The sequence below is a fragment of the Sorex fumeus genome, unplaced genomic scaffold (assembly GCF_029834395.1).
Source record: "Sorex fumeus unplaced genomic scaffold, SorFum_2.1 ptg000028l, whole genome shotgun sequence".
Taxonomy (NCBI): Eukaryota; Metazoa; Chordata; class Mammalia; order Eulipotyphla; family Soricidae; genus Sorex; species Sorex fumeus.
This window is the reverse complement of record NW_026606085.1, coordinates 5207339-5220072: the sequence shown is the minus strand read 5'-3', so window position 1 is coordinate 5220072 and position 12734 is coordinate 5207339. Positions and strand designations below refer to the sequence as shown.

At 46.8% G+C, this 12734-nt stretch overlaps 1 protein-coding gene across 2 annotated transcripts; it reads left to right on the top strand.

Moving 5' to 3' along the window:
• Positions 1-4201: 4201 nt before the first annotated feature.
• AURKB (aurora kinase B) lies at positions 4202-11987 on the top strand. Of its 2 annotated transcripts, XM_056115018.1 has the most exons (8): positions 4202-4249; positions 8436-8538; positions 9000-9054; positions 9458-9507; positions 9910-10070; positions 10173-10321; positions 11008-11182; positions 11333-11987. In XM_056115018.1, exons 1-8 carry the CDS (start codon positions 4202-4204, stop codon positions 11504-11506), a joined length of 915 nt encoding a protein of 304 aa, XP_055970993.1. In that variant the 3' UTR covers positions 11507-11987. The 2 variants fall into 2 exon arrangements, with proteins under 2 accessions (XP_055970993.1, XP_055970994.1); XM_056115019.1 differs by lacking the exons at positions 4202-4249; positions 8436-8538; positions 9000-9054; positions 9458-9507 and having other exon boundaries at positions 10000-10083.
• The last annotated feature ends 747 nt before the right edge of the window (positions 11988-12734 follow it).

Here is a 12734-nt window from a genome sequence, read left to right as displayed (position 1 = left end):
TGGACCAATAACAAAGAAAGAAGTGGAGGTAAAGGAAAGGAAGTGAGAGGAGGGAAGGGGAGGGCAAGAATCAGGGAAAGAGGGGGGAGGAGAGCGAAGGGAAGAGAAGGGCAAAATCATCGTAGTTTTTATGATCTTTCCCTGAAATTTGAATTCTCTTCTAAAAATAGAAGTTTGGAACTTTAAATTTTCATCTCAATGTTTCTGTCACTCTATTAAGAATAATGCCACGTTAATCCCATAGCTACTCTAACATAGAAATTGTTTTTATAGGAACCCGAATTCTTGTTCAGAACATATACTTGGAGCAATAGCTATTCTTTATTAAAAATAATGTAACAAAAAATATTAGATGTAGACATACCATAATACAAATATTAGATCATAGTCCTTGTTATTATAATTTTTTTGAGAAATCACTGGCATATATCACTGAATATTTTTCAGGTATATAGAACAATGGTTTGGTTTCCATATATTGTCAAATTATCACAATAGGCTCAATAAAAAGCCATCTTCTCACATAAATATTTAAAAAATAAATAATAAAGGAAAATTCTTTTATGAAGATCACCAAGAAGGGAGAGAGAAAGGAAGGAGAGAGGAAGGAAGAGAGGGAAGAGGAAGGATAATAAGAGAAGGGGGGAAGGAAGGGAGGAGTAGGAAAGGGAAAGAAAGAGAAGGGAAGAGAAGGAAAGGAAAGAGAAAGGAAGGGGAGGAAAAAGAAGGAAGGAAAATGGAGAGATGGGAAGAGGAGGAAGATCCAGGCCTGGCACCCCATAGATCTTTCCCAGTGGAAAGTTACTTCCATGACATCACTTTCCTTGAATAACAACACTTTTCTTGGTATTTCAGGCTTTAGCAGCTGGTGAGGAAGTCAGATGGTCTCCTAACAAGACACATAGCAGACACTTGGCAGGCTGAAATCAGAACCCAGTGACTCCTCTACCTTGGCCCCCTGACCCCTGCCTACCTTTAGCCAGAGCAGTAACTGTGTCACCTGCAGGCATCAGCTCTCATAGAGGCAATGTGTGCTGATGATTTACAAGACTACCATAGCCTCCTAAGGAGTCCTGGTTACCTAACTAGTAAGGCACGCCATGCTAACAGTTGCCAATCCTTCTCCCACTCCTGGCCACACACATCATAGCACCTGCAAGGAGATGCAAAATAGTAAGCAGCACTCTAGCACTGTCCTCCCGTTGTTCATCCAATTTGTTCGAGCGGGCACCAGTAACATCTCCATTGTGAGACTTATTGTTACTGTTTTTGGCATACGCCAAAAATAGTTACTGTTTTTGGAATACGCCACAGGGAGCTTGCCAGGCTCTGTCGTGCAGGAGAGATACTCTCAGTAGCTTGCCAGGCTCTTCCAGAGGGACAGAGGAATCAAACCCAGGTGGGTCCCGTGCAAAGCAAACGCCCTACCTGCTCAAAAAAAAAAAGTTTTGTTTTTTTTTTTTGCATTTTGGGTTACACCTGGTGATACACAGGGATTACTCCTAGCTCATGCACTCAGAATTACCCCTGGCGCTGCTGCTCGAGGGACCATATGGGATGCTGGGAATTGAACTCGGGTTGGCCACATGCAAGGCAAATGCCTACCTGTTGTGCTATTGTTGCAGACCCCAAATTAAAATTTTTATCTCGGAATCAGAGCATAGTGCAGCAGGTAGGGCACTTGCTGACCTGGGTTCAATTTCTGGCATCCCATATGGTCCCCTAAGCCCATCAGAAGTGATCCCTCAGCAGCACTAGGTGTGGCCCCCAAACAGTTAAATACCAATACCCTGCCCACTCACCTCCCTGACCCTGTTCATTTACCTGCCTTTTTCCGTCAGACACAATAGTAATTTTTAAATTTTATCCTTAAGCTGACATTATAGAAGATCCATTTTGAAAGATGAGGAGATAGCTCAAATGTAAGAGCACTTGCCTAGCATGTGTGAGGCCCTCAGATTGAGCCCCAGAATGTCCAGGGTATAGGCTGGGCTGAGGGTGATCACTGTGAAAAATAAAATAAAAGAAGATCCTCTATAAGCACGGCTGAGGCCCAGTAGTATATTAACAATGGTGAGGGGTGATCATGGTGAAGCTGCTAAGGGCTACTTGTGTGTCTGTGTTTAAGTTGCACTTACACCTACCAGCAATCAACTAGAGTTGAATTTTGCCTGTCCCTTTCAAACATTCAAGCATGTATTTGCCCTTTTCTGCACTCCCACCAATGAAACAGATCTTCAGTGATCTTAGTCATTTTTTCCTCAAGTGAAACAAATCTGGTTTATTGAAAAAAATGAATAAAATAAATAAGAATCTAAGAAAAAAAAAAGGACACAAATAAATCATCTTAGTCTTATTTAGCCTAACTCACCCTAGTCCTAGTCTATATCCTGAAAATTTAGTATTTTAAAGCGGTTTAGATTTTTAGTAGAGATTGCATAATTAGTTTTCATCCACCCCTTTTCCATCCACCTGCATAGCAACTACGTTAAAATACAAAAACTACTGACTTAAAAGCCTATATAACTAGGCGTAGAAATAAGTCAGCGGGGCTGGAGTGATAGTATAGCAGGTAGGGCATTTGCTTTGCATGTGGCCAATCTGAGTTCAATCCCCAATATCCCATATGGTACCCCAAACCTGCCAGGAATGATTCCTGAGCACAGAGCCAGGAATAACTCCCTGAGCATTGCCCGATGTGACCCAAAAACAAAACAAACAAAAAGTCAGAACCCTGAATACATGAATACAAAACCTTGGTGGGTATCCACAGGTCTCAGGGTCTACAAGTGAGCAGCAAGATGTCGAGATGCTATAATAAGGAAATAGGGGAAGCCAGTGCTGTAAGATTCTCCATAAGGGATATTAACTTTTCTGCCAACATAAATAACAAAATACTCAGTTATCAGGGATACTAACGAAAAGAATCTCATTTTTTTCTGGCTCTGCGCTCAGGGATCACTCCGGGCAGGGCTGGAGGGGACCATATTGTGTGCTAGGGATCAAACCTGGGTCAGCTGGAAGCAAGGTATGCGTCCTGCATCCTGGACTCTCTCTTTCTCTGGTCTCTATGGTGAGTGTATTTTATGAAATGTCTCAAGTATTAAAAATACTTCTAAACCATGTGGAACTACTTGCTTACCCAAATGTTAACACATTTTGCCCAATTTGTTTTAAAATTCTTATGAAACAAAAGATATATACACCTAAAGCTCTGCTATAAAATTTCAAGAGAAACAGTTTCAAGTATAGTACCCTCCTCTTATGACTTCCCCATTCAAGTTCAGCTTTCTGAGGTTTCCTTTATTATTATTGTATTATCATTCTAAAATATTATATTCAATAAAACATTTTGAAAGAACATCCAAATAATTTTATTACAGTATGTGGCTGTGATTACTTTATTACTGTTAGTTATCTCTTAATAAGTGCCTACTTTTCGAGCCAACATTTGTCTCAAGTATGGAAAAGGGAGAAAACAGGTGTTTTGGGTTTGGTATTTTCCCTCATCTCAGACATTCACAGGGGACTACTTGTTGAGCCGAGTATTAATCCGGGTCGGGAGCGTGCACGGCAAACGCCTTACCCGCTGGACTCTCTCCAGTCTCCAAATACGCTTACAATTTAAATGAAATATGCCGATAGCGAACTTGTTATTCTGAGATCAAGAACTTCCCGAACGGGACGTGAAGGCGACACCCTCGATCCCGCATCTTCTATCGGGCGGCCGCGTAGCCACGTCTTGGGACGTCAGCCAATGGGAGCCGGACGCAGCGCGCGCTCGACCAATGGGGCCAGGGCGGGAGATTTGAAAAGGCGTCGGCCGTGGCGGACCCCGCAAGTGAGTCGTTCGCGGGCGGCCAGACTGTGCTCGCGTCCAGGTGAGCTGGCCCTTGGCGGGCCATCGGCTGGGAGAGGACCGGCCGTCAGCCTCGTCGGGACCCGCTGGGCGTGACCGCGCGCATTTCCAGGGCTGCTGGACTTTCCGCGGCGGAAACGGCCTCGGAGAGGGTTGGGGCCGTCACGGAGCCGGCGGCTCGGGGCCGCGCCGAGCTTCCGGATGCCCCTTGCGTGGTGATGAGCCTCTTGCTCCGGCCCCAGGCTGGCATTCCCAGCGACACGGGTGCGACTCCCCTTTCTTTGTCTGCTTCTTATGTTTATTCCCTTTTTTCTCCAGCAACCCGCCCCCATCCCTGCAAGGATGGCTCAGAAGGAGAACGCCTACCACTGGCCCCTAGGCCAGCAGACGGTAAGGACTTCCCGCGTCCCCCGCCCCCATCAGCCCGTCAGTTCCTGTGTGGAGCGTTAAAGTCTTGCCCAGGGCCTTCCTTCCTAGGCTTCCCATCAGTGCTCCGAAGTATAGGCCCTAGAAGTTTCCTGGCAGAATCCGGTCTTGTCATTTTCTGCCGCATCCGGTCAGGAGCTTCCAAATTTCATCTTCATCAGGAACTCTGAAAGTGGGACCGCTAGTCATATACAAGGATATTGAGCAGGCAGGGTCTAGCCTTCTAGTTGTCCTGACACTTTCACTAGTCCTGACACCTTTCATCAATGTCTACCTTTGAATTTGCTGTGCCACCTTTCCTATTTCTGTACTCTTGTTCCACGAGTTTACTTATGAATTTTGCATAAATGTCACTGTTTGGGAACAGTTTTTCAGGAGTACTAAGGCTTTTTCTTCCTCATGTGCCTCTCACAGCCTTAGGGATCCTGGAGGATCCACATGCCCATTATTCACCATCTTCTGCCTCATGGAAGAGGCGTATAAAACTGCCTCTGCGTAAGTCTCTGTGTAAGACTGTCAAGAGCTGAACTGGAGTGATAGCCCAGTGGGTAGGTCAGTTGTACACAGCTCACCTGGATTCAGTCTCCCACACTCCATGTGATCCCCTGGACACTGCCTGAATGCAGAGCCAGGAGCCAGGATTAAGTCCTGAGCATCACTGGGTATGGCCCAAACACCAAAAAAAAAAAAAAAAAAAGAGAAAGAAAAAAGTTGTAAGGGGCTGGAGTGATAGCACAGCACGTAGGGCATTTGCCTTGCATGCAGCCGGCCCAAGTTCGATTCCCAGCATCCCATATAGTCCCCTGAGCACCGCCAGGAGTGATTCCTGAGTGCAGAGCTAGGAGTAACCCCTGAGCATTGCCGGGTGTGACCCAAAAAAGCAAAAAAAAAAAAGTTGCAAAAGGAACCTTTGTCACTTTGTCACTCCCAATATTCACTCAGAAGTTGACTAGTCCCAGAGCACCTCCCATAGGATCCAGTACCCCGTCCCTAAAAGAAGATTTGTTGCAAAGAGGTACTGATATTTGCTGTAACATTCCAAGGACCTAAGCCATAATAGTTGAGCTTTTAAACGGACATGGAAAATGTTTCTGTGCTATAAATCCCTTAAATTGTGGGTGGTAATATAATATTATTCTGACCTCTACTGCCACTTTGGGTGGGGAAACGAATATGCTATTATGGATGATGATAAAATTGGACAGTTTTGTGACTGAGAATGTATGGGCCAGGGCCAAAGAAGTGGGACATGAAGTGGTTCTTTCACGGGGGCTGGAGCGATAGCATAGCAGGTAGGGCGTTTGCCTTGCATGCGGCCCACCTGGGTTCAATTCCCAGCATCCCATATGGTCCCCTGAGCACCACTAGGAGTAATTCCTGAGTGCAAAGCCAGGAGTAACCCCTTTGCATCGCCAGGTGTGAGCCAAAAAGCGCAAAAAAGAAAAAAAAGTGGTTCCTTCAGTCCTGTTATCTATTAAGGACCCATTTTATTTTTTCCCAATTATTGAATTATCATGAAATATAGTGACAAAGTCATTCATGCTTGTTTCAGTTATACAATGTTCAACACCCAACCCCTCACCTCTGTACATTTCCCACAACCAGTTTTCTTCCCACCACAACCCCGCCCCCTTCTGCCTCTATGGCAGACTCCTCTCTCTCCCCCTTCCTCTCTTTTTCTCTCTCTTTCCTTTCAGGCACGGTGGTTTGCAATACAGGTACTGCAACATTATGTATATCACTTTACCTCCATTTAGCATTTAACTCTTATCCAGAGTGCTCATTTCCAACTATCATTGTTACAGTTATTCCTTCTCTGTCCTAACTGCCTTCTCCCTCCCACACATACCCCACCACTTGTGGCGAACGTCCAACCATGGACCAGTCATTCCTGGCCCTTGTTTCTACTGTCTTTGGGTATATTATGTCTCATATTATGTTTTTTATATATCCCACAAACGAGTGCGATCATTTAATGTATGTCCCTCTTCTTCTGACTGATTTCACTCAACATGTCCATCCATGTGTAAGAAAATTTCATGACTTCATTTTTCCTAGCTGCTGCATAGCATTCCATTGTATAGATGTACCATAGTGTCTTTATCCATTTTGTCTGTCCTTGGTCACTCAGGTTGTTTCCAGATTCTTGCTATTGTGAACAGGGTTACAGTGAACATAGGCATGCAGATGCCTTTTCTGCAGTGTGTATTTTGGCCATAGGATTTACTCCCAGGAATGGTATTGCTGGGTCATATGGAAGCTCAATTTCTAGTTTTTTGAGGAATGCCCTGTTGTTTTCCAAAAAGGCTATACCACTTGGCATTCCCACCAGCAATGAATGAGACTCCCTTTCTCCCACATCCACACCAGCTCTGGTTGTTCTTGTTCTTTTTCATGTGTGCCAGTCTCTGTGGCATGAGATGATATCTCATTGTGGTTTTGATTTGCATCTCCCTGATTATTAGTGATGTAGAACATTTTTTCATGTGTCTTTTGGCCATTTGTATTTCTTCCTTGAGGAAGTTTCTGTTCATTTCTTCTCCCCACTTTTTGATGGGTTTGAATTTTTTGCTTGCTTGTTTGTTTTTGCTTTTTTTTGGGGGGGGCGGTCACACTTGGCGATGCACAGAGGTTACTTCTGGCTCATGCACTTAAAAATTATTCCTGGCAGTGCTCAGGGGATGTAGAGCACTTTTTTTTCTTTTTGGGTCACACCCGGCAATACACAGGGCTTACTCCTGGCTCATGCACTCAGGAATTACCCCTGGCGGTGCCCGGGGGACCATATAGGATGCTGGGAATCGAACCCGGGTCGGCCACATGAAAGGCAAATGCCCTACCCGCTGTGCTATCACTCCAGCCCCTGTAGAGCATTTTTTCATGTGTCTTTTGACCATTTTTATTTCTTCCTTGAGGAAGTTTTTGTTCATTTCTTCTCCCCACTTTTTGATGGGTTTGGATTTTTTGTTTGTTTTCTTTTTTTTGTTTTTGCTTTTTTGGGGGGTCACGCTTGGTGATGCACAGGGCTTACTCCTGGCTCATGCACTCAGGAATTACTCCTGCTGGTGCTCGGTGTATGCAAGGCAAACGCCCTACCTGCTGTGCGATCTCTCCAGCCCCTCGGTTTTCTTTTTTATAAAGTTCTATCAGTGCCTTATATATCTTGGATATTAACCCCTTATTGGATGAGAGTTGGGTAAATAATTTTTCATATTCTGTGGGCTGTCTTTGTATCCTAGTCACCATTCCCTTTAAGGTGCAAACAGTTACAAAGCTTTCAGGTTTAAGTCTCAGTCATACAGTGATCAAACACCCATCCCCTCACCAGTGCACATCTTCCCCCAACATTCAGACATGCCAAAAAGGCATCATTATATAATTTGTTTTCTATTGTTGATAATGAAGAGTATATTGGATTTCTGATAGTTTAGTAATTCAGTCCGGAGGGATTTCTGCCGGAAGCCACTGGGTTCCGAGATTGGTCTTTGTGCCTCTGGGATCATGGCCATTCAGGAGCCAGAAGAGCCATTTGTGGCCGGCAACTTGGGGTCTTAATGGGGTGGAAAAAGGGCTGGTTTCATCCCCCATCCCATGAGACCCCGCGTGTCTCGTCACTGCAGGCGCGTACCTCTTAGTCCAATAGGCTCTGAAAGATGGAGGTCACCATGGCACTGAGGGGAAGAATAAGGAGGGGACAACGCCTTCTCCCCCACTCCGCTGCAGCATGGAGTCTTAGCTTAATTCAGAAGCATTCTGCCATTAAACTTACTACATTAAACTAAGAAGCTTTGGGGCTGGAGCAGTAGCACAGCAGGTAGGGCGTTTGCCTTGCATGCGGCCAACCCAGCATCCCATATGGTCCCCCAAGCACTGCCAGGAGTAACCCCTGAGCATTGCTGGGTGTGACCCAAAAAGAAAAAACAAACAAACAAAACTAAGAAGCTTCTTAGTTTAATGTAGTAAGAACCCAGTTTAATACAGGATAATGTAAAGCATCTTAGGGCCAAGTAGCAAAACTGTGGTCTCTGTTCCTCTGAACTGGGAATAAGTGCGTGGGCGGTTCTATGACAAGTGCTGAAATGCTACTTGCAGCACATTCCAAAACCATCTTGGTGACAAAGGCAACCAAATGTTCCCTGCCCCTTCTCAGTCTCTCTCTGGCCTGAACACCCTGCCCCAGAGAGTCCTCCGGAAGGAAACTACCACCTCATCTGCGCTTGTCCTCATGAACCGCTCCAATGCCCGGCCCACAGGTAATGGGGGGGGGGAGGGATTACTCTCAGAGGACTAGAGTCTGAGGGAGGTTACTGGGATTAAAATGTCATAGGAGGGGCTAGAGCAATAGTTCAGCAGGCATGGCATTTGTCTTGCACATGGCCAACTTGGGTTTGACCCAGCAGCCCATGTGGTCACCTGAGCACCTCCAGGAATGATCCTGAGTGCCAAGCCAGGAGTAAATTCTGAGCACTGCCAGATGTGGCCCCCAAAAAACAAAAGTCAAAAGAGGGACCAGCAGGAATTAAGGCTATACTTGCATACACTTGCTTGCAGTTAACTCTGGTTTGATTCTCTGTCACCACATATGGTTCCTCAAGCACTTCCAGGAGTGGGCATAGAGCCAGATATAGTCACCCTGAGCACCTCTGGGTGACCCAAAAAGCAAAAAAAAAAAAATTGTGTAAAGAGAGCCTCAATTTATCTACCTTCTCCTTAGCTGCCCAAGGCCAGAAGGCGGAGGAGAGCAGCAGTGGGACATCCAACTTGATTAAGTAAGTGCCAAGCTTTGGGGTAGCAGGGGTTGGGGAAGGACAGTAAGAAAGTAGGAAGTGAGGGAGGAGCTAAAGGAGTGAGTAGGGAGGGGGTTAAGAGAACCTGATCCATCCTAAATTCTCAAGAATGATGGGGGTGAGGGAGCAGGAGAGAGCAAGCTCCTCAAATGCCTTACCAAGGGCCGGAGAGATAGTAAAGCGGCCAGGGCGCTTATCCTGCCTGCTACTGATCTGGGTTCACTCCCTGACCTCCCATATGGTCTGTCCTCCAAGCACTGCCAGAAGTGATTTCTGAGTGCAGAGCCAGGAGTAACCCCTAAGCATCGCTGCGTGTGCCCCCCAAAACAAAACAAAAATGCCTCGCCCTGTTGCACTCAGCTGACTTTCTCCACTTTCTACTTAGACGCAACTTCACAATTGACAACTTTGAGATTGGGCGTCCCCTGGGCAAAGGCAAGTTCGGAAATGTTTACTTGGCTCGAGAGAAGAAAAGCCATTTCATCGTGGCGCTCAAAGTCCTCTTCAAGTCTCAAATAGAGAAGGAGGGCGTGGAGCACCAGCTACGCAGGGAGATCGAGATCCAGGCCCATCTGCAGTACGGGCTCATTCCCCCCGATCCCCTCTGCTCCCTCCCCACCTCCGGCCTCAGTCCCACTCAACAGCCACCCTTCTCTGTATCTGTGCCACTTAACCCCCTGAGTCTTGTTCAGAGTCTGAAATCCAGAGCGATCTTGTTTTCCCTCATCACTGCCACCCCAGTACATCACCTGCCACCCCACCCCTGCCCCCAGGCCCCACCTGGTCCAAGTGTGACTGTCATCTGTCCCATTTCCTTATGCTAGGGTACAGCCTGAGGCCTCCTCTGTCTCTTCTCCAGGCATCCCAACATCTTGCGGCTCTACAACTATTTCTATGACCGCCGAAGGATTTACTTGATCCTGGAGTATGCGCCCCGGGGGGAACTCTACAAGGAGCTACAGAAGAGCCGTACTTTTGATGAGCAACGAACAGCTACGGTCTGGGCAGGGGGCACTGGGTTGGGGGCCGCAGGGATTGGGTAGTGAGGTTGGGGTGTACTGTCTGCATTCTCATCGACTGCCTCTGGTTGGCCCCACTAGATCATGGAGGAGCTGGCAGATGCTTTGATCTACTGCCATGGGAAGAGGGTGATCCACAGAGACATAAAGCCAGAGAACTTGCTCTTGGGGCTCCAAGGAGAGCTAAAAATCGCCGACTTTGGATGGTCTGTGCACGCTCCTTCCCTGAGGTATGGTGGGCCAGGACTTGGGGTAAGGTTGGGACATTCACAGTAGTACCACTCTAGGGCCAGGGAAATAGTTCCCTCCTGCCGCCTCCCCCACCACCCCCATCCCCACCAGTGGTGCTCAGAGGTTGCTCCTAGCTCTGCACTCAGGAATTACTCTTGGTGGTGCTGGAGGTCATATGGGATGCCAGGGATCGAACCCTGGACAGCCACATGCAAGGCAAAGCGCCCTGCCCACTGAACTCTCACTTGGGTCCCAAACGTCATTTTTAATGACTTCATTGTATTATGTAACCTGATTTATTTAGCAGGACATGCTCCAGGATACTCAGGATGTCCCCAAGTTTTTCTTTCTGAGAGTTAACCTTATATCAGATTTTTGTTTTTGGTTTGGCTTTGGGCCACACATGGCAAAGCTCAGGGTTTACTTCTGGTTCTGTGCACTCCTGACATGCTCAGGGGATCATACGTGGTACTGGGATGGAGCCCAGTTAGCCCTGTCCAAGACAAGAGCCCTGCCTACTTTTCTATCTCTCCAGCCTCCTCCCCATCATTTTTAATGGCTTCATGGAATTGTGTAATTGCAAGGCCCTATTGGAGTCTTATTGGGACATTCTCATGTATCCTGGGTTCCCTTGGCTCAGAAAACAGACCTTGGGAGTTCCTGTCCATTTCTCCCACCTCACCAGGAGGAAGACCATGTGTGGCACCCTGGACTACCTTCCCCCAGAGATGATTGAGGGACGCACCCACAACGAGAAGGTGGATCTTTGGTGCATCGGAGTACTCTGCTATGAGCTGCTGGTGGGAAACCCGCCCTTCGAGAGTGCTTCACACAATGAGACGTACCGACGTATCGTCAAGGTGACAGCCCCAGTCCAGCAGGGTCTTTGTGTTGGTTATAGAGGCCAGAGCTGGGAGCTGCAGAATCCGGTGTTACTCTCCAAATAGAATGGACAAGAAAAAAGAAGTTCAAATAAACCTAACGGTGTCTTCCTTTCTCTACTTCTGCAGGTGGACTTGAAGTTTCCCGCTTCTGTGCCTGCAGGAGCCCAGGACCTCATCTCCAAGCTTCTCAAGCACAACCCTTCCGAACGGCTGCCGTTGGCCCAGGTTGCAGCCCACCCTTGGGTCAAAGCCCACTCTCGGAGGGTGCTGCCTCCCTCTGCCCTTCATTCTGTTCCCTGAATTGTCCCCGTCATTTACTCAGTTGTCCCCATGTTTGTTCATGTATATGTGTTGGAAGGAGGGGGCCCTGGCCTCTTCCCCTTTTCTGTCTTCTACCTCCTTTTTATTTAATAAAAATTCAAGCTTTTTTATTGCTGAGTACAGGAAACTTGGCTATGGAGCAAATGCCCCTCTGTAGGAAGGAGGCTGTACTATTACTGCGGCCCCCAAACTGAAACTTGGAAAACAGTTTGCACAGACGAGGGTTCCAGAGGCCTGGCTGGACAATACTGGCCCATGAAGACTGTAGTAGAAACCATTTGACCTCTAACCTCATTGATCTTTATTACAATGCTGAAACACGTACCCTCAGATGACAGTTCTCTGCCAACTTTTATGCATTTGATATATGTTCTTTGTTCCTCAATTCCTGTAAAATTGCTAGAATACTCATTCTATATATAATCCATAACATCTCTCTGCTGAGCATAAAACCAGAGCCCCTACTTCCTCTCTAAAGCTGTTCTCTGGTGTGTACTGTGGACATCCTTCCCATTTTTAATTGTTTTGTTGCCAATAAAGCCTGTCTTTTCTATTCCATTGTTCCTGTGCTTTTTCTAGGACAACACATGCCTTCATGCAGGAGGACTGGGTTGGATTCCTGGTACTGGTGCCAGAGCTCCATCAGGAACTGAGTCAAGAATAGCCCCTGCGGGGCTGGAGAGTTAGCACAGCGGGTAGGGCGTTTGCCTTGCACGCAGCCGACCCGGGTTCAATTCCCAGCATCCCATATGGTCCCCTGAGCACCACCAGGAGTAACTCCTGAGTGCAGAGCCAGGAGTAACCCCTGTGCATCACCAGGTGTCACCCAAAAAATAGAAAAAAAAAAGAATAGCTCCTGAGTCATGTGAGGTATGGACCCCCCTTCACTGTATCACTGTCATCCCATTGTTCATTGATTTGTTTGAGCGGGCGCCAGTAACGTCTCCATTCGTCCCAGCGCTGAGATTTTAGCAGCCTCTCCTTACTTGTCTTTCCCAATACTGCCGTATTGGAGGCTCTTTCAAGGTCAGGGGAATGAGACCCATTATTGTTACTGTTTTTTTTTTTTTATAATTTATTTCTTTATTGAATCCCTGTGGGAAAAGTTACAGAGCTTTCGGGTTTAGGTCTCAGTCATGTAAGTATCAAACACATTTCCCTTTACCAATACTTATTTTTAACCGCGAACCCCAATAGAACCCCACCT

Coding starts and splice junctions, on each gene's coding strand:
- AURKB (XM_056115018.1), top strand. CDS start 4,202: ATGGCTCAGAAGGAGAACGCCTACCACTGGCCCCTAGGCCAGCAGACG. Junction 4,250..8,435: donor GGCCCCTAGGCCAGCAGACG/GTAAGGACTTCC, acceptor GCCCCTTCTCAG/TCTCTCTCTGGCCTGAACAC. Junction 9,055..9,457: donor GGGACATCCAACTTGATTAA/GTAAGTGCCAAG, acceptor CTTTCTACTTAG/ACGCAACTTCACAATTGACA.